We start from the raw sequence: 25,506 nt of genomic DNA on the forward strand, positions 1-25,506 counted from the left end.
GCAAGGAAAGTTGTCGCCTCCTACTTCGGTATTCTTAGACTGCTGCATAAAGTGTTGCCTTTGCTACCCCCTCAAGCAAGAAAGCTTGTGGTCCAGGCACTTGTCTTATCCCGCCTAGACTATGGCAACGCTCTTTATCTCGGTGATCCCTGTGCGGTCTTTAAGAAACTTCAAATCATGCAAAATTGTGCCGCAAGGATTCTTGAGGGTACTCCAAGCCGCCAAACAGCCAAAGCTGCACTTAGGTCTTTACATTGGCTTTCTAGTCAGGAAAGAGTCCACTTTAAAGCCCTCTGCACCATCCATAAGATGCTAAGGGGTGTGGGACCGGCTATCAATTCTTCCTTTGTCCAGCCCTACCAAGCCAACAGGCGGTTACGTTCAAATGACCTCCACCTGGCGTCTGTTCCCAAAATCAAGAGGTCCAGAAGTGGCAGCCGGCTCTTCTCTTACAACGCCGCTAAACTCTGGAACTCCTTGCCGCTTCAGCTACGTAAAGAGCCAGACCACACCGTCTTCCGCAGGAGGCTCAAAACCTGGCTTTTCCCTAATTGATTGCCACAGCTTAGTGCGGTTTCTGCCCTAGCGCTGGGATGCCTTCGGGTAACCATGCGCTTTATAAATGCTATTTCATTTAATTTCATTTCAACTGCTCTTGCGGAAAAAGGGAGAAGTGCTGAAGACAAACTCCATGGCTGGAAGACAAATGGCTTGCGATTCCACTTTTAAGGATATTTTGGACATTCCGCGATTGGAAATGTATCCCACTTTGTGAATGTATTTTAATGTTAATAACACATATTTAACCTTCAATAAACATGTGTATCTATTGGTTAAATTAAATAATGTAATAAGCTGTAACCGGTTAGTGAAATGGGAAACAAATACTAAAAACTGGGATATTTTGCTCTTTCTGCCACACCTCTCACTCCGCCCACTGACCCAATCCATTGGTTTTTCCCGCCCTCTGATTCTCCTCCCACAGTTCCCCTACTTTTTTTCCCCCACTTCAACCACTGCCTGGCACTAACATGCATTAGAGACAACTGTGGGCTTTTACCACTGGGTCTCTTAGAGAACGACACCTCAGGTCCATCCACGGGGGCTAAACACAGCACGCTTCTGGGTTCTCCGCACAACGTGTTTGCTATTTGACGCCATACTTCTGCAGCTTGTGTTGAGGAAATTAAACATCCCCTTGTGCTTATATAAAACATAGCTGCCAAGTGGCATTGGCACCATGTTGTGTCCATTCGTAGATTTTATCCAACAACAATTTGCATGCTGGAATGTTTAACCCCTTACTTAGATGGTCACAGCACAACTCCCAGAATGCAAGGCGCTGTTGGCTTAAAATCCAGGCCTGGCTGGCGGTGTCACACGTGACGATAGAGCCATTTGGAGGCAATGGTGAATCTGTAATTTAGCAGGCGTGTCTATACTCTTAGTATATTGTAAATACCGCCAGTGTTGACACACTGAGGTCTGAGGCCTCTGTTTGTTATGAAGTAAGGCCCAATCTGGTGGTTCAGGTCAGTCCTTGTGAGGGAAGTTGCTGGACTTGTTTTTACCATGCACTTACAAAAGTATTTTCACCTTGATGCAAGAAGAAAGTTGGATTGTTTTACAAAACATGCTTGATTTTTGTATATTGCTGGACTGGTGATTGCTTTATTTTGCACTTTGAAAGTATTTGCACTTTTTCTTTTGTTTTACCAACTACCGTTTTTATAGATTGTCATTAGGTACTTGCTGATATGGTTTGTTTTTATTCTACATGCAGTGTTATTTATGGTGTTGCTTGCACTGGTCTGTAATACGTGTACCTTAAATCTTGTATTTAGCATAGTTTACACTACAGAAATGATAAATTAAAACAGACAAACATCTGCATCAATGTTCTGAAGCATACAAACAGTTTTCTTCCTCAGCCTTGTTTGCCTGCATGTTTTGCAGTGCTTACTAATAAAGACATTATGATTGAAATTGCTTCCTCGGTTCACGTTATTATCATGCACAACCCTTGACAGTTGCTAGTGTGTGGCATGCAGATAATTCACCAGTCTATTTCTCTTGACTTTTGCAGGATACTGAGCACTTCTCATGTATATTGTCAGTCGAGTTTTTATGGAATTGCAGGTTTGGGTTGGTCTTTCAAAGTTTCAACGTATTGTCAATTCTATTTCAGACCCTTCATAGTTGTTCTTTGTTCTTCAGCCATGGGCAGTTCCTGAGACACTAGGACCGCTCCTTGGCATTGTTCTGATTGCTGCCTCAGTTAAATAATCTGCTTTTGACAGTATTGTTACAAATGGCATAGCTTGTATGTTAAGAGTGTTTCCCACTTTCTCATTAGAACTTAGAGAAAGACAAAATAGAGGCATTTCATTTAAAAGTTGGAGGTTTCAAATCAAAATATGCTAGATTTCTGGGTTGTAGGGCAAAGTGGTAGATGGAGGGCCGTGCCGCCGGGGGAGGGGGTCCCCCTCCATGTGCATTGCAGGGGGGCCCCCTCAAGATTCGTTACGCCACGGTCACCGTGCACATTTGCAAGTGCATTGACTTCGACGTCTCGAAGTCGTGCTTTGGGTTACATGCAGCCCAAGTCCCGAGCACCTTTTGCACCGAAGATTGTGGGCCTACACTCCACGAGTGTTCCGTGAGCCTGCTTCTTGCATTTCCGCTCAAGGCTCCTTCGCGATCCCTGGTCCGTCGCCTGGTGGATCCCTGTGAAGGCAACTCTGATTCTCCTTCAGCTACCCTGGTTGCTCCAGACGTGCCCTAAATCCCCACCGTGTGGTGAGTCCCTCAGACCTTGCTGGTCTGCACCAAAGCATCTTTCTCCTTTCTGCATGGGTTGCTGTTGCCAAGGCTTGTTGTGTCCAATCCGGGCACCGACGCTGCAGCACTCGACATCCTTCGTGGGACAGCTCGAATCCAGCTCCTGTTCATCCTCGACGCCTCCTGGTTCTCGTGGTTGAAGAGTCAAGCCTTACCTTCTTCACCTGAAATCACCCGACATCGGTGGGCATTCGTCTATCGTGCCCCTGGTCACTGGCTAGTGATCCAGACTCTTTCCCCCCTGCTTTCGGGTTCTTCTCATCTTCGATCCAGGCTTGGATCTCTTCGGACACTTCGCATCTTCCCGGCAGCAGCACTTCTTCGCCAGCTTCCATAGAAAACGACAACGTGACCCGACACCATTTGACACCTATGCACCCGGCTTCCCTGGGTGAGGTAACTCGAGTACTCCGGTGTTCCTGTGGGTGTTGACGCTAGAACTTCCTAAGTCCAAAAGGGTTTGGTCCTAGTTCATCTCCAAGTGTCCCTAATCTTTAAAAATCTAACCGAGACTTTCCCCATAGAAGCTAACAGGAGCTCGTGGCTGTGTTCTCGCACTGCACACGGCCACCGTGGGTTCCCTGTGTCACTACCTTGGGTGGTTCCTTGGGGTCCCTGCGATTCTACAGGCTCTAGGACTTGGGTCTAGTTAAGTCATGGTTCTTATACCACTATCTTAGTATATGGTTTGGCTCGCTCCCAGGGGCTAACGTGAATTTTGTGCTATTTTACTGTAATATTTGAAGTGGTACTTATGTGTTTGGACCTCTAGCCTCATAAAGAGACTAGTAGGGTGTGTTTAGTAATAAATACATACATTTTATATATACCTAGTGTGGTTGCCTTTCATTTAGCCATTCGAGAGATTATAGACTGGTAAAACAAGCTGCTTTACATTCCTTCAAGACTTAGCCTGAAGGCTGCTCTCCATAGCTACCACTAGGATAGCTTTCAATAAAGGTTGTCTTTAACCTATCATCAATAAAGGGTTGTTTGGACTGGTTCAAGGTGCCCACTATAACTAGTGGACAGCATATACCAGGCCAACTTCTCACAAGCAGCATCCATAACATCTGTTGATTATGAATGGGAAGAGGAGAAACTGGAATGCTACAATGTAAAACAGCTCAAGCACTTCTGCATGAAATTTAAAGTTTCAATGACCGGTCTCTCCAAGAAGGATGGAGTTCTAATAGGCACTGAGGGCCTGGGTTGAAGCAAGGAATACCCCTGAGGATGCAGATGAGCAGCTGGAAGGGCCATTTTTTCCAGGGGGAGGAGAGCAACCTCCCCAGCAGGTAGCAGTGTTTCTGCCAAGGGCCTGTCCCCAGAAGAGTTGGCGGACAGGAAGGAGAGTAGGATGCATGAGATGGTGCTGGTCAAGCTCAAGTTGGGCAGGCAACTGGACTTAGGAAATAGTAGATTGGCCCTGGAGGAAAAGAGAATGCAGTTGTAGCATGAGAAAAGTTGGAGGGAGTTGGAGTTGAAAGCGAGGAGCTTAGAAATTACTCCCTCTGGTAGCAGCACACCGTCCATGCCTGTTGAAGCCAGGGTGTATATTCCTAAAGATGTGGTAAAAGAATTTTTAAAGAATGAGGACATTGGGCAGTGGTTCCAAGCCTACGAGGTAGCCATGTCTTCCCACCGGGTCCCTGAGAAGGATTGGGGAGCGGGGTTGTGGGGGCGGTTCCTTAGTGAGGGGCAGGATACACTGTTAGACTTACCTTCTGAAGTTCATAATTCTTATAGCTACATGAAAGATACACTGATATCCAGGTATGGGTTGATTCCTGAATTGTATCGGCAGAGGTTCAGGAATTGCAAGAAGATAGAAGGCAGTACCTGGGTAGAATACGTCACTTTTTTCTGCAGAGCATTGGATGGTTGGGTGAAGGGTAGCAAAGTGAATGATTTTGAGGTGCTCTTTGATTTAATTGCATGGGAGCACTTGTCAAGTAATCGTTTTCCAGAGCTACACCAGCACCTGATTAATAGTAGGCTGACTAACCCTAGGAAGCTTGCTGAGGAGGCGGACCGCTGGGTAAGCACCCAGGTCCACAAGGGTCACGTGGGAGACTCCGCCAAGAGTGGGCAGGGTCCCCAGCAGAAGAGTGGGGGGGACAAGGGTAAACGGAGGGGTTCCAGAAAGGGCCCCAAAGTAATTCCCAAGGGAACAGAGGCCAAGGTTCCCAGCCTCCCCCAGAGAAGAAGCAAGGGGCCCCAACAGGTAAACCTGTTCAAAGAGGGCCCATAACCTGTTTTAAGTGTGGCCTAGTGGGCCACGGTGCATGGGATCCCAAATGTCCCCAGTTTGGGAAGACAGCACCCACTGGTGCAGCCCCCTGGCAGTTGGCAAGTGTAGCCCTGGGTGAGGAGATGGGTGCCCAAGGTGGGTGGGGTCCCGCAGAGATGTCCCTTGTCTCGTTAGGAGACTGTGAGGTGGTCACCTGGTATCTCAAGAGCAGGTTGTCTCCAATGCGTTCTACCCAGTTGTTGCCCCTGACATCACAGAGAGCCACTGCAAGGTGCTCAGGTTCCCTTTGAGTGTGTGGGGGGGGGGGGGGGGGGGGTGGGAGGGAAGTCTCTGGTACTCTTCAGGTAGCTGTGTGGCCCGCCATGCCTGTTGACTGTGTTAGGGAACGATTTGGAGAGCTCACCTTAGGCGAAGGTGGAGCGAAGTGCTCATTTAGAGATGTTGGGTCTGCCTGACTGGGCGTGTGTGACCACACGGTCCATGGCAGCCAGTAAGGGTACTCAAGATGACCTGGAGCCTGAGGGGGAGGCCCAGGTGCCTGCCTTAAAGAGAAGAGGCAGGGAGCGCAGAAACCGGCCCCCAGAAGTTCCCACGGCCCGGGAGGAGGCAGACCCTGAGGGGGATGCCCTGGAGCCTACAGGGGAACAGGTAGCTAAACTGGGGGACCTGCCTGAGCTGACCCATTGGCAGCAGGAAGGAGGACTATCCAGGGAAGAGTTCTGTGACCCAGGCAGCAGGTGATGAGTCTGGATCACATTGGATCTACTGGGAGAATTGTCTCCTGTATAGTGAGCCTAAGGTTGCTTAGCCTGGGTCTACCCCTGTTCTGGTGGCACCACAGCGCTTCAGAGCCTTCCTACTGGGGCTGGCTCATGATGTGCCATTGGCAGCACATTTGGGGCAGGACAAGACCTTTGAGAGGCTTGTCACCCACTTTCATTGGCCCCAAATGCGCAAAAGTTCAGACACTGCAGGACATGTCAGACTTGCCAGGCAAGTGGAAAGAGTGGGAGGAAGCAAAAGGCTCCTCTCCAGCCATTCCCTGTGGTCAACACCCCCTTTGAACGGGTGGGTATTGACATTGTGGGGGCAATGGACCCCAAGACAGCCATGGGCAACAGGTTCATCCTGGTTTTGGAGGACCATGCCACCCGGAAACCATACCGCTGAGGACAGTGACGGCCCCCGTGGTGGGACGGGCCCTGATGGGAATTTTCTCCCGAGTGGGATTCCCTCGAGAGGTAGTGTCTGACCGAGATGCAAACTTAATTTCCAAGTATATGAAGTCCCTGTGGCAGGAGTGTGGGGTAACCTACAAGTTTACCACTCCTTACCACCCCCAAGGAAATGGGTTGGTTGAGAGATTCAACTGAAACCTAAAAGGCATGATTATGGGTCTTGAGGAGGCGTAAGTGGGACTCTGAGGTGTAAGTGGGGCGTCCTCTTACCATGCCTACTCTTTGCATACCGTGAGGTGCCACATAAATCTCTAGGGTTCAGTCCTTTTGAGGTTCTGTATGGTCACCCAGTGAGAGGACCTCTGAGTTTGGTCAAGGAAGTCTGGGAGCAATCTCCCAGGAAACCTCCCCAGTATGTATATAGCTACATGCTGCCGTTAAGGAACCAGACTAGGCGTTTCAGGCAACTCGCTGAGACGAATCTGGATGCCAGCCAAGAGGAGATGAAGCGGTGGTACAACCAGAATGCCACTCTGGTAGAGTTTCAGCCTGGTCAGAAAGTGTGGGTCATGGCCCCAGTGGTGCCTTATGCGCTCCAGGATAAGTGGACCGGACCATTTGAGGTGGTAGAGCGCAAAAGTCCTGTTACCTACTTGGTGGACTTGCGGTCTCCCAGGAACCCCTTGCGGGTCCTGCATGTCAACTGCCTGAAGCCCCACTTGGAGAGGTCCGAAGTGGGCATGCTCTTAGCGACAGATGCTGGAATGGAGGAGGAGACTGAGCCTCTTCCTGACCTCCTGTCGGCGACAGAGCAAGATGGGTCAGTTGATGGTGTAAACCGCTCTTCCATCCTCACCCCTGAGCAACAGAATGACTGTCACCAGTTGCTGGGACAGTTTTCTGATCTGTTCTCCCTGATTCACAGTGTCACTGATTGGTGCATCCATGATGTGGACACTGGAGATAGTCCTCCTGTGAAACACAAAACGTACAGGGTGACTGACAGGGTGAGGGCTTGCATCAAGGAGGAGGTCTCCAAGATGCTTGCGTTAGGGGTGATTGAGTCCTCTAACAGTCCTTGGGCCAGCCCAGTGGTCTTGGTCCCAAAGGCTGCCGCACAGGGTGCCACGCCAGAACTCTGGTTCTGTGTGGACTACCGAGGGCTCAATTCAGTGACGAGGACCGACGCGCACCCCATCCCCAGAGCGGATGAGCTCATAGATCTGTTAGGGGCTGCCCGGTACCTCAGCACGTTTGACTTAACGTCTGGGTACTGGCAGAGCGCCTTGACTGATGGGGCAAGAGAGAGGTCAGCATTCTCCTCACCAGATGGGCACTACCAGTTTCGGGTTATTCCCTTTGGGATGAAGAATGCCCCTGCCTCCTTTCAGAGGTTGGTCAACCAGGTGTAGACTGGACTGGAAAAGTTCAGTGCCGCCTACCTGGATGACATTGCAGTGTTCAGCGCCAGTTGGGAAGAACATCTGCGCCACCTCTTAGAAGTGTTGATGGCGCTGCGGAGGGCAGGCCTCACGATCAAGGCGAGTAAGTGCCAGATCGGGTAGGGTTCCGTGGTGTACTTGGGACACCAGGTTGGGAGCGGCCAGGTGGCGCCCCTACAGCCTAAGATTGAAACCATCCTGGGTTGGGAACCCCAAAAAAACCCAGACAGAGGTGAGAGCCTTTTTAGCGCTCACTGGGTATTACAGGAGGTTTGTCAAGGGGTATGGCAGCATTGTTGCACCATTGACAGAGCTGACTTCCAGGAAGCACCCCAAGAAAGTGATTTGGACTTACACCTGTCCGAAAGCTTTTGAGGCCCTGAAAACTGCTATGTGCACGGCGCCCGTGATCCTAGCACCCAACTTCTCCAGAGAGTTTATCGTTCAGACAGACGCTCCAGAGCATGGTGTGGGGGCTGTTTTGCCACAGATGAATGAGGAGGGCCTAGATCAACCCGTAGCCTTCATCAGTAGGAGGTAACTTCCACGGGAACAAAGGTGGAGTACAATTGAGCGCGAGGCATTTGCTGTGGTCTGGGCACTGAAGAAGCAGAGACCATACCAGTTTGGGACTCACTTCCGGGTTCAGACAGACCACAGGCCCCTCAGATGGTTGATGCAGATGAGGGGTGAGAATCCAAAGCTGTTGAGGTGGTCCATTTCCCTACAGGGTATGGAACACTGCCCTGGTACAGAGCATGCCAATGCTGACTTTCTGTCCAGATTTTTCCACCTTAGTGATGAGAACTCTCAGGAGGTAGAGTAGTTCTCCCCACATTTCAGCTGGAGGGGATATGTGTTGGACCAGGCACCTTGGCGTGGGTCTCCCTTCCATTTTTTGCTGTGCCTCATTTGTTTTTGCTGGTTATAGATGCTTTGGAACTGTGCCACTGCTGTCCAGTGCCACAGTGCAAGTGCTCCCTATGGTAAATTGATGTACGGATTAGTGATTCCATGATTGGCTAGTTTGGTTTACCTGTCAGACCCTAGTAGAGTGCACCAGGAGTGCCCAGGGCTTGTAAACCGAATGCTGCTGGTGGGCTTGCAGCACTGGTTGTGCCACGCATAGAAGCAGCCTGTAAAAAGTGTGTCTCAGGTCTGCCATTCACGAACCTGTGTGCAGTCTGGTACTGCCATACTGACTGGGCAAGTGCACCCACTTGCCAGTGCCTAAACCTTCCCTTTTCTGCATATTAGTCACCCCTATGGTAGGCCCAAGGGCAGGGTGCATTGTATGTATAAGGTAGGACATGCCCTGGTGTGTGTGGCATGTCCCAATAGTGAATGACAGACATTTTGGTTACCTAGAAGGGTAAACCCAAACGTCACTGGGACCTGGGTATAAAGCAGTACATATAGAAAGTGGTCCCAGTACATGAATTAGTGTGCATGAACAAAACAAGATTAGGTACAGTATAAACAAAAAATCATAGTCTTCTTGATTATCAGTGTTATTTAATCACACTGAACAAGCAATATTTTATAACATTTGTTAGCAAAATAATTTTTTAAAGCAGTGCCCCAAGAAGAAAGGGTGAGGGTATTGTGGATGGAGGGAGGATAGGGAAGGGAGTGGAACAGTGTATAATTCACACATTCAGTTAATTTACAGAAAAATTCTCATACAAGAGCCGGGTGGATCGCATTAGATCCAAACATTTTTTCATAGCCATAGTTGTAAACAAGATCACAGTGATGAATCGCTGTTAGTCAAACTGGCTAGTATGGTTGATGACTTTTCTACCCCTGGAGAATGGTAGGTAAGTATGTCCCTTATGTTGGGGTCTTCCTCAGGACAGGTGAATGGGGAGAGTTGGGGCGAAAATAACCTGAAGGTAAAATATGAAACCTTAAAAAAATGGAAATTCCTATAAAAGGAGTGAATTAAAAATACAAAACAAAACTGGAAATACAAAGATTTACCATCAATGGCCCAGGCGATCAGCCCTGGGAGATATAGGGCGCGTGGGCTTCACAACTGTGTGAGCGAGCAACAACCTGCAAAAACAATGGGCAGGTTCAGAATACACTGGATGGTCAACCTACACTTGGAAGAAAATAGAAGGGCCAGGCAGGTCCACTTACTTCTGAGGGTGTATAGTCAGGAATGAATGAAAGGCCAGTCAGGGATTTCGCTAGGCCTGCAGACGGAATTTATCCTTGTGCAGTCAAAAGGTGCTGAGGAAGACCCCAACGTAAGGGACATACTTACCTACCACTCTCCAGGGGTCGAAGCGTCGACATCAACCACACTAGCCAGTTTGACCAACAGCGATTCATCACTGTGATCTTGTTTACAACTATGGCTATCTAAAAATGTTTGGATCTAATGTGATCCACCCGGCTCTTGTATGAGCACTTTTCTGTAAATTAACTGAATGTGTGAATTATACACTGTTCCACTCACTTCCCTATCCTAACTTCATCCACAATACCCTCACCCTTCCCTCTTGGGGCACTGCTTTCAAATATTATTTTGCTAACAAATGTAATAAAATATAACTTGTTCAGAGTGATTAAATAACACTGATCATCAATAAGACTACGATTTTTTGTTTATACCGTACCTAATCTTGTTTTGTTCATGCACACCAATTCATGTACTGGGACCACTTTCTATATGTACTGCTTTATACGCAGGTCCCAGTGATGTTTGGGTTTACCCTTCTAGGTAACCATACATCAGGAGAATGGCACATGGTCTTTCACAGGGTGGTTTTGAGGCATGTTTACCACTTGGGGTTGGAAAATGATTTTCCTGGTTGCATAGCCGGTCTCATTTTGGCCTGTTTGTTCATACACTGCCTCCCTGCCTGTTGTGCTTGCTGTGCATCAAGGTTGACACCACGCCCCAAGCCCCCGGGACATGATTCTAAAAACAAAGGCATGATGATGCAGGACTTAATGTGCATAGATGAAGGCATTTTTGAATATTGATAATTTTTATCTAGTCTTATAACGCACTTTGTTCTGATTGGTAGTTCATAAGAAAGCAACAGTTGCCTCTGATTGCAATTCCTTCTTACCTTTAGAATTGTAAACACCCTTACTTGATGGCACCAATACATTTTAGCATGAATGCTAAAAGGAGGGTCTGTTATATTTGGAATGTTCTTATCGTGATGCTCATGTTATGTTCCGTATTAAGTTAGCATTCATGTTGTCATTTTATTGGTAACCGATATTTTGTTTTGTGATCGCAGCTAAGCTTGTGTCTTATATTGCTTGTCTCAGCAGGAAACTGCCTCCTGTACCTTCAGTTTGTACTGCTCAAGGCCCAGTTTTGTTGCACTAATGAATGTACTCTCTATTGTTGCATACCTCCGCTGTTCGATAAACCCGTTCCCACATTTTAGAATGGTAGACACAGGCCGAACGGCCGTGGAGCTGAGATAGTGTGTACCCAGCCCCAGCACTGTGGCTCATCCTTCTTGGCTACCTTTGTACACCGTTGTCAGGACCGGAATTTTCCAGTCTGGGCTGTTCTTGGGAAATTGGGAATGTAGAATATCAGACTTTATGTATGGGGGAAGCAGTCCCTCAACTGTCCTCTCAGGAGACTGGTCAGACTGGGCTCTGCTGCATCGCAATACTAATAAAATAACTTGGTTTGTATTCTCTACTGCCTGATCGACTCTTCATTGTTTGGAAGGCTGAGAGGTGGTTGTGAGTGACCCGGGTGGCCCTTATCGGGTCACTTCCTTCATTCATAACTTTGCTTGTGTATGTTGGATTTTTGTTGTTTCGGTCTTGTTTTGATTAAATATATATTGGCTTTTTTCCTAAACTGGTGTGGTGTTCATTTGAGGTGTTTTCACTGTGTTACTGTGTGTGTTTTTAACAAATACTTTACACATGCCTCCGAGATAAGCCAGACTGCTCGTGCCAAGCTACCAAGGGGGTGGGCACGGGGTTATCTTAGGTGTGTAATCCCCTTACCCAGACTAGAAGAAATGGTCCCTACTTGGACAGGGTGCATACCACTGCCAACTAGAGACCACCATTTCTAACAAGGCTGCTTTGATTTGACTTATCTAATTTCTGTAACTCACTGCATTTTCTTTAAGACTTCTTTCACACCTTCAACAGCAAAATTCTAAAGGTACTTGATAATTTTCTTGTTATCTGCTTCTTCTATCACATCAATGAAATCATCAAATGTCTGTATCCAAACAGTCCATTTGTCGCCAATATTCAGCTTTTGGGCGGTATCGAATGGTAGTGATGATTTCAAGAAAGCAGCAACATTGTAACCATTTAAGAGATTGGCTGAAATTGAGGGTAAAGGTCCTTCTTACACCATCTGCAGTCCGCTAGGACCTGCTTCAACCCGACCATCTCTACGGTCTTGTGGAACCTTGAACTCCCACTTGGTCTCCATGGGAGACCTTTGCTTTTAGGTGACCCCTGGAGTTGTTCTGAGCCACCACCCAGCAGCTTTGATGGTGTGCTGCTTCCGGTATGGACAGCTCTGTAAACACAACCTCTTTTCGTTCACTCCAGCGCAGGGGCACAAGGGCTCTCTTCACTCAGGAATGGTAAGCAGATTACCTCTTTGTGTATCACTTTGCCTTTAAGCATGTCTTTGTGCTGTCTGAATCCTGGTTGATCTCTGCCTCGCAGCGCCTCTGCTCGCAGTGTTAACTTGATCTTTGTTGCTCTTTAAAAACCTGGTTGCACCCACCTATCGCGTTGTCAGTCCGTATGAATGTATGGCTTTGAATTGCGTAGTAGGTTCGCAGTCACTGATGTGTAGACTTTTCAGTGACGCCTTCACTTGTGTCAAAAGCTTTTCATAGAACTGGGGCTGTGCTTTGACTCCACATACGCCAAACATTGATTTTGTACTTTTATGGAGGCACACATGGCATGCAGGAGCAGTTTGCTGGACCACAGCAAACTCTCTGGGAGGGCACAGTCGTTCTTTGGGCTACTTATCCCCTATCGCGTGACCAGTTGTAGAATCCTCCCCAGCCTGGGTATTCGCCAATGACTACACCACACATAGAGCTTAGTACAACACGTCTTAATTCTTTGGCGTATAACAGCGAACCCGAAATTCTAAACCTGCATTCAATTCTCTACACTCTAATGCGTATGCTCTGAAGAGTCCATCAGTAACCACAAAGGTTCCATCATTTCATACTTACATGACAATACAGCCTCATCCCTAATTGAAACAGTTAGCAAGCACTCAGGGCTGATCTCACAGAATGAAGGATACACAAGGCTGTGCCAATTGTTTTAAGGTACTTGGATCATCATAGTGGGGCATCAGTCCTTGTCTACTAACTATCCCCTAACTTTTAGTCCACTACAACATGCAATATGACCACCTCAGCCCCTTACCGTCTGCCTATCCACCCATTGCAGAGCCAAGAAGAAATGAAGCCATGCCCGCTACTGGTTCTGGCAGTGGGATAGGAGGCCCAGTCAGAAGAAAGTCATCGAAGTGAGGCAGGAACCCCTGCGAACTGCAATTTCTTGGAGTGAGGAAGGAGCTCCCACCAGCTGCAGGCCCACTGAGAGGACCAACTGGCTTTCCTATGATCTCATAATTCAATATACTGTTTTTATCATGCACCCACCTGTTCAACCAGGAGAAAAGGCTTCTTGCAGCTGAGACCAGCTGGATCACACAGGCAAGGAGATCGGATGGAGGGCGCTGGATGGCTGTTCCATCATAGGCAGAGATTCTTCTGTGGCTCTGGATGAAGGTCCACAGCGTCACACACACGTTCTTCAGTCTCTCTGTCAGAGAGCGCAGGCTGTCCGTCTTCAGATCATAGTTCTAGAAGAAAGAAAAATGCAAATCAGCTGCTCAGAGAATCTCATGGTCCTATCCCCTCTCCTTGAAAAAAGTGATGTGAGCAACCTGCAAGGAACTCAAATATAACTTTGAAAGAACTAAAATATTATTGTGTGTCCTGTAGCACCCCATGTCATATCAGTCACATTAAGGAGCCCAAAACCTTCACAGCCAACAGAATGAGCTGAACGCCACACAAAACACAAGCTATTTATTCACCCTGAAAAAAAAAACGTATTCAGAACAGACACTCATCGGAGCCCAAAACTAAACAAGCCTCCTACTCCAAAAGTGCCACTGAATACTGGTTTCTCAGCTTGATGACAAAGCTGTGGTTAGATCCCTGGGTTGGGCAGAATTTCCAGTTACCGTAGGGCATCTTGGTGTTGGATCAATAGTGAAATCTACCAAGAGAAAACCAGAATCCATTACCATTACAACAAACTAACACCTAGTTAGTGGGTGAGGACTCTATGCAATAAAGAAATATTACAAAATTAGATGAGCAAACAGGCATTTTCCATACCCTCTAGAAGGCGAACATAGCCCATAGCTTGACGTCCCTGGACTCCTAGAGTTTGACATCATATTAAATGGTGAGGGTCGGGCCAAATATTTAAACATTAGTGGCAAGGTGTATCAAAGGGCATAGATCAGTAGGCAGGTGCCGGTCTTGCAAGTGGAGATCCTTGAGCAAGGATTTTTTGCTAGCATATTCAACCTGGAGATCAAGTTCTGAAGTCTATTTGTCTCCTAGGATGCATGCATTAATGTGTCTGCCATTGTTTAATATTGTTTGAAAGGAGAACAACTTCTGCACTGAACTTTCATGGCGTTTGTCTTGCAACTATGAAGTTACAGTACAGGGCATACATTCTAGGCTTGATGTCAGACGTCAGGGACAAGGTTTGTTCTGTTATCACTAGGCGCAAGAGATGCAATGATAATGGGACAGCTTTGGTCTCCCAGGCTAAATCACTGGTCATAAGCACCCTCACAGACTGAAATGTCACTGGGAAAGAGCGCATCTTCCATGTTGGCTGTGATGTCAGTGTCTAGGGTGGTGTGTCTCCAGGAACTGAGCTCATTGGGTGTAGGCATAACCCACGGACTTTGAAGTCACTTATTTATGACAACAGGCAGCATACCGTAACAAGCATTGGCATAGCAAATAGGTCTCGCCTTTGGGACCTTATAAGTATTTAGTTATGCAGCACAATATCCTTGGTGCAACAACATCAACTGTTGCATGGCTAAACACTTATAAGGTCCCAAAGGCGAGACCTATTGGCTATGCCAATGCTTATTATAATTGGGAAAAAAGAAGCACCAACAGCAAACAGCTATAAAGTAAAATAACCCAGCAAACATGCCACTGGAAAGTGCATCGTGATTACCAGTGTGTTGTGTTTTGGTGGAGACCGAACATAACAGTAACCCTCGTTGGCTCTCAACATAGACACATGTGCTGTGTTTTTCTGAGGACAGCGGCAGCTGATGTTTTGTTCCTGGGGTGCCCGCTGTCCGGGCTCCATGAGGCCAGCAGTGGATTTAGGAAGGCTTTCAGTTCTCCCATCATACAGGCTTGGGGTGCATTCTTCCAATTATCCACAACTGGGAGCCAAGGGGGTAGAAAAATAACAGGTCGCCCTCCACTCACTAACTTCACCTCAACAAAGGACCTGTTCCATCTGACTGTGTGGACGAATACCAGCGTCCACCATGTAATTTTAGAGAGGACATACAACTTTATGTGTCACGGAAGTTAATCAAAATCTCACATCTGCCATACAGTGACCTAAATCACTACTTTAAACTATGATATGTGGCGCTGTATGGTGCCGTCTGCTTGTTGTTCAAACCCTCCCACCAGTGTGCGAGGGACCTGAAAGTAGAGGAAAAAAAAAGGTGAGGAAAAGTTGGCAGAGCCTCACGGGAGTAACACCATGGGAGGTTACAGGCTGGTACTCGCCTGTGTCCTCAGGTTCTCATCATTAGCACCTGCCAACTTGAAAAACAAATAGATAGTGAGGAGAAAAAAGAAACCAAAAATACACCACATAGCTGTGGGTTCCTGCATGTAATTTGGCTCAGGGCTTTCCTTCCTCTTTCATATTGTCAATTCTTTTTTCCTTCTTTCCTGCTCCTAATTTCTGCCTCTGAATTTTCCTTAAATTTGCTCTTCAAAGAAAGGGCCTGATTTAGATATTGGCGGTACCACTGTTGTCCCGCTGCAGCATTGGTTCCAAGTACTACGTCAAGCTGACGGCGGTCTCCCGGTCTTTAGATAGTGCAGCAATAGAAAGGGTCCCGGAGAAGCAGTGGTCTTCTCAGCTGTTTAGTCGTACTCCGTCAGGCCGGCGGGTTTGCGCTGAACCGACTTGGATGCTCCCATTGTGCTGGTGGTGTTCTGGTGGCGGAGTCCAGACGAAATGTGACGCCAGGGTGGTGTGGAGATAGGTAAGTAATATTCATCATTATCTTACTACATATAAATGTTGTGAATCTGTCAATATGTACATGTAGGTTATCCGAAATACCATTTTTTTTACATATTGCATTGCACACCAACATACATTCACACGCTATTGTGTGTACACCCACAGTCCCTACCAGCACAACACCCACACCCCCCAAAAAATATTTCCATGTGTCAATACAGGTGTTTTCATTTTACCACAGTTGTAAGATTAACACTTATGTATGAAATAAAAAATTGCATGCGAGTGTATTGTAAAGATACACTCGGCGAAAGCAATTGTTAACACACAACTGATCGTGAGACAAGTGACACAGAACGTCGTGATGAAATAAACGAACGTTCAAATCAATTGACAACAGTGTAACTTTATTGAAAATTACAATCAGTCGTTTATTGGTCTAAACAATGCAAATGATTCATTTATTCAACCAGTGCCCGGGGGACACACCCTAAACCTAGGGTTTGCTACACTAGGATATTTTATTTAGGACATGCAAAATGTGGTGCTCGGTGATCTGTTATTGCAAGATAGTATCACACTGTCCTTTTTTTGTCTTGGGATACAAAAAAGGACTAACCCAATAAATGTGATGGGAGAATCAATTCTAGGTTTCTTTTACTCAACCTATTTATAGAGGAGAAGTCTTCTAAGGAATAATATGCATATTATTAGCTATAGGGTATTTGGTGACTGCAAACTCTGTTGCTGTATGAAAAGCAGGCGAGATAGTAAAGAGACTAAAACTAATTACGGGAGTGCTGGAGTACTTTCATTCTTCATACGCACAGTGATCTTTATTGCCACACACTGGAATTAGGAGCTCTCAGATAGACTCTGTTCTGATGTCAGTGAAGGAGAATGATATAATTGTGGTGCTTCTTGGCCTGGACTGAGACCCTGCTCATAGTTCAGTCTGCGACCATGCTCACCACTATACAGCAATGTTCAACAAATAGGCCGTTAAAGCCATTTGTGAAGAGACATGCTCCCAAAACAGGAATGGAAATTGATCCATGGAGCCCAGGGACCTTGCAGAGGGTCGAATGGTCAAAAGAGGCAAATTAAGGGGATTTCATAGCCAAGAGGGTCTAGTGGAAGCATCCCTAGCAGAAAAGGGCTTAAAGGTAAAGGCTGCACTTACGCTACTTCACACCACAGGGCACTGAAGCAGTAAAACCGCAGCAAAAATCTGATGATTGCCAGTTACAACTGAAATACAAATATTCAATTTGGTGGCATTTCATCACTTATAATAAGTTTTAACTGAAAAACAGAAATCTTAATCATGTAAAGCACCCACATCAATGAGCATATTTTCACTATATTATTTACTGACATAAAACTCTCGAAGAAGTGCACAATAGTAGTCCACTTTTGAATGTCACTTAACAGGATAGGGGAATGTTGTGTGGTGCTAGTTTATGAAGAGTGGGTGTATATCGAATGCTCTTATGCCAGTGGGCCAGGAATGGGACTACAACGTCACCAGGCATGATATTTCCCATAAGCGAAGGGGTCGCTGGTAAGGAACATAGAACCAATGATGTTAGGTCGCGATGTATGATGGGAGCTGACAGCTAAAGGTTTTAATTCACAGGTGTGGCTCCCCAAGGATGGCACCAGGTAGGAATGTGACTCTGGTTGCACTGCTAATGCCCTTGATTCTTGCAGCTTTAAATACGTTAAATGACTCACCAGAGCACAGAGCTGCTCCACCGCTTCCAGAATCAGCTCCTGGTGTCCAATGCTCCTCACACCAAGGTTCTCCAGCTCCAGGGAAGAGATGCGCAGCAGGTCTTCACCAGTCAAATTCCACTCCTCAAAGCAATACTTCTGAATCGTGGAATGGAGTCCTGTGACAAAGCAGGAAAGAGTCCTTTAACAAACTGCCTGTAGAGCACTTTTATGCAGGAGGCGGGCCACTGAAGCAGCTTTATACTTGTCCGCCATTAAACAGCTTGGGCTGGGTTGCTGAAGAAGCTATTACTGAGCAGAGGATGAGCCCTTGGAGCAGCTAGTACTCAACAGGCGCTGAGCAACCGAAGCAAAAGCCAACCCCTGAAACAACTGTTACACAGCAAGAGTCTAACCATGAAGTAGTTGTAATAGAATAGCAGTCACAAACCCCTGAAGCATCTCTAAAAAAATAAAGGCCACAAAGTCGCTCAAACAAATCTGACATAGCATGATTCAAGGCCCTGATGCAGCATTTACAAAACAAGAGATAAGCCACTGAAGCAGCTCTAATACGACAAAAGCCAGCCCCTGAAGAAGCTCGGACATAAAATGAGCAGCCACTTGTAGCAGCTTTAACATAGCAGCATAAGGATCCCAGAAGTAACTGTAACACAAAGGCAAGCAAACCTCTAGAGCTGCTCTTAGGAAGAGCTGAACCCCGTGAAGCAGGTTTAACACCGCATGAGTTGGCACCTCACGCAGCTTTAACAACAGGGAGGCATTAGAGCGACTCAAAGAGCAAGAGATGGGCCGCACTAAGGCGCCTTAATACCTGCAGGTCTCATGCCACAGCATGGGTGCCTGGGCTGCACCATATCTCATCACTGTATCGCCTTGAGGTATGTGTGCCACCATCAGTCAGCACAATAGATCTGTGACACAAAAAAAAAATCTCCATCCTTGCTATATAGGTCCTTACTTTACCATTAAGGGTAAAACCATTGCATTGACTATGCATTGGATCTGTGGTCTACTGAAATCCTTAAACTCAGGGTTGTGCGACTATCTATGTCCGACACTGAATTCAGCCTCTGAGGTAGGACTGCCTGGCAATTCTGAGTCTAAAAGTACCACGTGACCCCACCAGCCACATCAGCAGCCCTGTATCTCTGAACCTAGCTATGGAGAGATGTGGACAGAGCAGGGGCCTAAGAGCCTAATTTTCCTGCTTCCACGCTGGACATCAAGTGGCAGGATACATGCAGATGCAGTACAACATAATTGTGTGATTAACAGTTATTACATTTTAAAAACCAAAACATAAATAAGTCATTGTCATTTACAATGCCAATAGCTAAAACTCACGTAAATGCAAGACCTATTGCATTGCAAATGCTTGTTTTCTCTTCTCCCAGGCCCCACTGGTATTCTATAGTTCATATGTTTCAGCAAAGTTCATAATACAGTATTTCAAGGGATATTGTCATTTAGTCCAGTCTCATAAGTGGACATCTGATAGATCCAGCGTTGTTCTTTCTCAAAAAGGCATTTCTCTATATTGTCCTGGGTGTTTTCTAACTGCTCAATGACACACCACGTAAAATCATTAGGGGTATGACTTGAGTTGATGAAGTAATTTGTTAGATTTGTCGTATTAATTTTACATTTGATATTACTCCGGTCATCACAGGTTCAGGTTCTGAATTTTTCTTGTTGTCATGCCCACATAATTTAGACCACAGATGAAAATGATCAGGTAGACTACATTTGTGTTGCAGTTCGTATACTTTTGTAATGTCCATGGTTCTAAATCCAATGCGTTAGTAGTTTTTGCTAGGTGGCAGACACTGCAGTTGCCACAGGCATGATGGTCTGTCACATCCAGAAGTCCCCACATATTCTGTACTGTAGCTCTTCCATCACTTTTTAATCCGTGGTCTAGACCTTACAAGGTTGTCTTTCAGATTAATTGCCTTTTTGAAGGAAAATAGGGATGGGTTTCTCCCATTTCGGGTTTCCTGTTTTTATAATGCGCCACTTTCTATTGATGATTTTCTTGCCATCATTTGAGATTATGTTGTAGGTTGTTACGCATGTCATAGGGATTGTGTCATTGTTTTTTGTGGATGGTTCTAGGAGGCTTTTTCTATTTTGATAGTTTGTTCTTTTGTAGGTTTTTTTGATGATTCTTTCTGGGTAATTGAGATTCCTCAGTTTTCCTTTTAGGTCTTCTGATTGTGTGACGAAATCTGCTTTCTTGAGCAATTTCTTCTTAATCTGAGGAATTGACCATATGGGAGATTTTTATGGAGAGCTCTCGGATGAAAGCTGTCAAATTTCAACAATGTTTCTTTATCAGTCAGTTTGTGGTAGGTTCTTGTTTCAAGCTATCCATTCTCTGTATATATTGTGACATATAGGAAGGTGACGTGTTCTTTACTGTCGGTGTGTGTAAATTTCAGGTTGGCATATTTATCCAGGTTAGAAAGTTGTGCATTCATTTTCTGTCCCCTTTCCAGATCACTAGGATGTCGTCAAAATAACGTTTCCAAAGTTGTATGTTTTCCTTGTGTATATTCCTGTTGTGTAGTATGTACTTCCTCTCAAAATTGTATACATACAATCCTGCTACACAAGGCAATAATGTGCTGCCCACAGATGTTCCGAATGTCTGTAAGTAAATTTCGTCTTCGAATTCATGAAATTCTCCTTCAAGGCCAGGCAGACACATTCCAATATGAAGTGAATCGTGCCATGTAGTTCCATTCTCCTTGGTTCAGAGTTTTCTTTATTTCTTCTAGTGTGTCCTCTTGTGGAAGGCTGGTGTATAAGCCCTCTACGTCCAGGATTAGTAAGGTACTAGTTGTTGGGTCGAAATCCATATTCTGTAATAAGCAGAGTAGATCCTTGGTATTCTTCAAATATGTGGATGTCCGAAGCACTTCTGGTTTCAAATAGAAATCTTAGAACCGGGATAAAGTTTCTGGTATTGACCTTATACCGGGGACTATTGGTCTTCCTGGTGGAGGGTTCTTGTTTTTATGAATTTTTGGTAGCGTATAGAAATATGGGGTGTTATGAATTCTGCATGATGAGAAATTCTGCTTCCTTTTTGGAAATCCAGTCCCCCTCTTCTGCCTCTTCCACCAGGTGTTTTATCTCCAGCTGTAGTTGTTTTGTAGGGTTTTCTTGTAGAATTTTATCGTTTTTACTATCTGATAGTAAGCGGAGGCATTCTTGCTTGTAGTCTTGCTGGTTTTGTAAGACTATGTCGCCCCCTTTGTCTGCTGCTTTTATGATCACATTTCTCTGTTCTCTGAGAGCGATGGTTTCCTTCTTTGTCATGCTGTGATATGCTTCTTTGGCTTTCAATGTCTCAATTTCATTGTAAACAGCTTTTTCAAACGCGATTATCACTGCTGGAATCGTTGATGTAGTGGGGGCAGAATGTTGATTTTGTTTTCAAGTCAGTGTCACCTTTTGGGTGGATGCTCTCAATTATAGGGACCGTTTGTTCAAAGAAAGCCTTCAATTTCAGTTTTCTGAAAAGTTTTGCTAGTTTGCAGTGGAGGTGGAATTTGTCCAGGCGTCCTTTAAAACTGGCCACAATTGAAACAATATAGTCAATAGATGAACAATAGAAGAGGCACTCTTGTTTTGAATGTGGTACTTCTGACCCATCATTTTTTGGGAACTGAATAATATTGGCAATACTGCACATTGACCTGAATGACCCAGGACTGTGAAAGACGGTTCTATTCAGTAATATTGTTTAAAAAATTACTGGAATAGTGTTGGCCTTATAAAAATGTATTTACAAAAATATCTACATGTGAGAAATGGAAATATCCCAGCACTTCACATTTGCAGGTTGTGGTTCAATTATAGCTGTACCTCCATGCCAAGAATTATTTAGGCCCAGTGTAATATGGTGGGACTGGATATATGCATGTACTTTTGTTGGTAGATATTAGGAGTCAACATTTGTACTTAATATTATTATGGTAGACAGCATCTTGAACTTTTACATGAGAAGAAAATGATTTAGATAAGAGGTGTGAGACAGGGCAGAGTTATTCTTAATTTTTCCATTCAGGGAGACAGCAGAAGTAATATCCCTTTCTGGTAACAACTGATTGCTCCCGAAAAGAGGATTCTACCAACTGCAAGAGCTCTTGGGATGTCGACTGGGTCGGAAGCAGTGGGCGTGGCGGTGGGCGAGGATGCTGTAAAGAACATCCTTTCTTCATCACTGAGAGGAACCAGGCATCAGTAAGTATTTGGGCCCAGGAGGCAGTGAAAAGACAACCCACTATATTTTCCACTAAAGTAGAGTGTATCTCATGAGATAGTGCTAAAAATGACTGGCTGAACCCCAATAAAATAATTTGGTCTATATGGCCTCTGCCAAAGCAGAGGGAGCAGATTTTTATTCTCTCTTGGAACCCTTCTTTTCAACTGCATTTTTTCAAAGAAAGAGAAGGAGGATCAAACCAGATGTTGATGCAGAACGATTCTCTTATCTTGGAAGGCCTTTGCTGACCGGAAAAGAACAAGTGATCTGGCTACACCACTTGGACGGCATTCAATGATTTCGCTACAACGGTGTTCCTTGAGCTATTGGACAACCTCATCCATCAAGAGACTGAAGTAGTACTTTCCATCTGAGGGTGGTTGATGATTCATTCCAGACTCTAGATCTTCAGATCTAAGGACTCAGCCATGACTGCAGCATATCTACAGATTGGATTTCATGTTCCTGGCTGCAGTGTTAATGAGGTCCTAGGACTGTATTTTGCTTTTGTATGAAAGCTTCTTTTCCCAGGCCTTGAATGAACTTTTACTATTCCTGGACACGGTCCTGGACTAAGGGAGGTACACATTCTAAACATTCGTAGGCTACACCAACTAATGTCACAACCACATTCAAATAAGGAAACGCGGGCTGTATATCGCTGGACCTGCATCAAGCCTTTGACTCTTTACAGTGGAGATGCATGTTTCGCACTCTACCGAAATGTGGAATTCCTGAACTATATACTAACCGCGCAGCACATGCCCGCACAGGGACTTAGGTTTCCAAACAGTACAATATGGAACAGGGATGCCCGTTATCACCTTTAATATTTATCCTAGCCTTAGAACCGTTCCTTGTCAAAATATGCACCTTAGCGGAACACCAGGGTATATGTATGGGAAAGGAGGCGCATATTATATCGGCTTACGCGGATGACATTATACTTTACTTTGGAAATCTTCGAAGTGACCATGCACCAATCCCTGCTATGTTTAACACGTTTCAATCATTGTCAGGACTTTCTATAAATGACGCCAAATTATATGCATATTCATTTACAGATCATACACAACTTGACCCACTACACTTCGGTCAATGGACGTTTCAAACAGCACCAGTTATCTTTAAGTATCTTGGCATTCACATCTACAGGGAGAAAGAGGACGTACTAGATGGCAACATAACACGAGCGATTAATTCACTCAAATCACAAACAAAATTCTGGACGTCCCTGCCACTTTCGGTGGTAGGCAGGGTGACTATTGCCAAAATGGTAATGCTCCCCAGATTACTTAATTTTTTTATGAAATTTCCACTCATACTACCTATGCAGGTGTTTAAAACATTATATACTCTACTGGTGGAGCTATGGGAGACGGGACAACGTAGAATAGGGCTGTCAAAACTTCGACTCGGTACTAGACACGGGGGGATGGGAGTCCCGGACTTCAGGGCATATTGCGATGCAGGACAGTTACAATGGTTGGCGTACTGGATTGCAGGGCGCAATCTGCAAGAGATTGATATGTCCCGACGTGACTGGGGAAGGGAGAGGCTACATACACTCTTGTTACCAAACAGTAGGATTCCACCGAATGCGCCTCCACTGTTGAAAGTGGCATTATTGTACTAGAGGAGGGAACTGCGTTACACTAAGGGACAGACTCCTTATGCCCCCAACATTCCACTACTGGGTACTCCTCTACCGTTAGACACAGTATCACAAAGACACATACATACTTGGGCAGAAGCAGGTGTGGATACGGTGGGAATGTTATTTGCAGATGGTACATTGATGAATCACGCCATCTTTGTGAGGGAACAGGGAGTACCAAATATGCTATTCCTATTGCATGCGAACATAGCGAGATACATTCGAAATACATGGGCACCTGAGGGATCTGAGCCCCCACACATGAACTGGTACGCATGCAATATTTAATGGGGAACAGAAGTCATTTAACCAAATGGTTATCCTATGGGATCCGAGCGCACACGGCAGTAACACTGCAGGCTCTCCGAGATAAGTGGCATACTGATATAGGGAGAGTGCTCACAGATAAGGAGTGGGGTACAATTCTTGAATACCCGAGGAAGGTATCATGTAACCCGAAGTTTAAATTTATTCAACTCATGATAGTACACCGTGCTTATCTGACCCCCCACAGACTAAGTATTATGTTTCCAGACATAGCAGATGCATGCCCACAATGTCAAGAACCCGATGCTAATTTACTACATATGTTGGGGGCCTGCCCTAGGCTGATACCTTACTGGTCTAAGATCCATACAATATTAAACACAATAGCTCTTGGGCAAAGTTGAGCTTCACTAGAATATACTGGGTCTCAGTCCTAAATCCAAAAGCGGAAATCCCACATATAGATTTGTCAACCTGCCGTTGATATTAGCTAAAAGAACAATAACCATGAGATGGAAATCGAAAAAAGCACCAGCGGTGTTGGACTGGTATAACGAGTTGGATAGATGGGGCAGGGCTGAAAGTACAGAGCTACAGAGAGAGGAACGCAGAGGTTTATGTAAAAAGCCTATATCATTAGCATGGAATGTGATGCTGGAGGAGTTTATAGCAACGGAGGTGCCAACAATACAATAAGGGCAACAATAATCTGTTAAATGTAACTATTGCTATAATACAAGTTGTAAGGGAAGACCAGGAAGTGGTAGTGTAATATCATGTATTAGATATTTACTGTTGGTGAGGTGTTCTTAATTGTCCTGGAGTAAGAAAGCGGTGCTATTTGCTACATTCGATGCCTACATGCAGATCGGAGTGCATAGGGAAGAGGGAGGGGGGGGGGGGTTATGTTTAAATCAGAATTAGATTTAAGGACAGGAAAGAGATGTGCAATACAGTAAGATGTGTATACTAAGTTATATATACGAGCAGAGATGGCCCAGAAGCTATTGCAACGTTTTGAATTGCATATGCAAATGTACACAGATATGTAAACACTGTTATAATATCATGGTTATCTCTGTACAGTAATCACTGTCCAATATATGTGTCGAAATATCAAAGACGTATACATGGAACGATAACCTCAGAGAATTTGTAATTGCCAGAAAATCAATAAAATCTGTTTTAAAAAAATGTCTCCTACTCTATATGGAATGATGATCCTTTGCCATTCAGGGAAGCTGCCATTACCACTACATACTGAGCTAAAGGATTCTAGCACGTCATGCTCCTTGTGAGCCAGTACCACTTATCCAAGGGCTCTTTTTCTGCATGCATCATATGACACAGGCAAGACCAGTTACAATTACAGTGGAGCTAACATTTTAAAATTACATACAATCCTTGGAAAGTAGTAACATGTTCCTCACACAAGTTTATTTTAAAATGCCCGGGATTCAAGCATAGACTTATTAAAATGTAGATATCACACAAATAAGCTAGATTGGTGAATGATGATGTGAGATCTTATCATTGGTGCTTAC

General features: G+C 45.2%; 1 protein-coding gene across 1 annotated transcript in view; it reads right to left on the bottom strand.

Moving 5' to 3' along the window:
* Positions 1 to 25,506, bottom strand: part of CNKSR1 (connector enhancer of kinase suppressor of Ras 1) — a 455,956-nt gene that overhangs the window by 348,015 nt on the left and 82,435 nt on the right. Inside the window, exons 2-3 of the mRNA XM_085647776.1 lie at positions 17,763 to 17,920; positions 13,364 to 13,566 (exon numbers count right to left, since the gene is read on the bottom strand). Coding sequence (XP_085503902.1) covers positions 13,364 to 13,566; positions 17,763 to 17,920 — 361 coding nt within the window. The remainder of the gene's footprint in view (positions 1 to 13,363; positions 13,567 to 17,762; positions 17,921 to 25,506) is intronic.

Source organism: Triturus cristatus, chromosome 3_2 (genome assembly GCF_964204655.1).
Source record: "Triturus cristatus chromosome 3_2, aTriCri1.1, whole genome shotgun sequence".
NCBI lineage: Eukaryota > Metazoa > Chordata > Amphibia > Caudata > Salamandridae > Triturus > Triturus cristatus.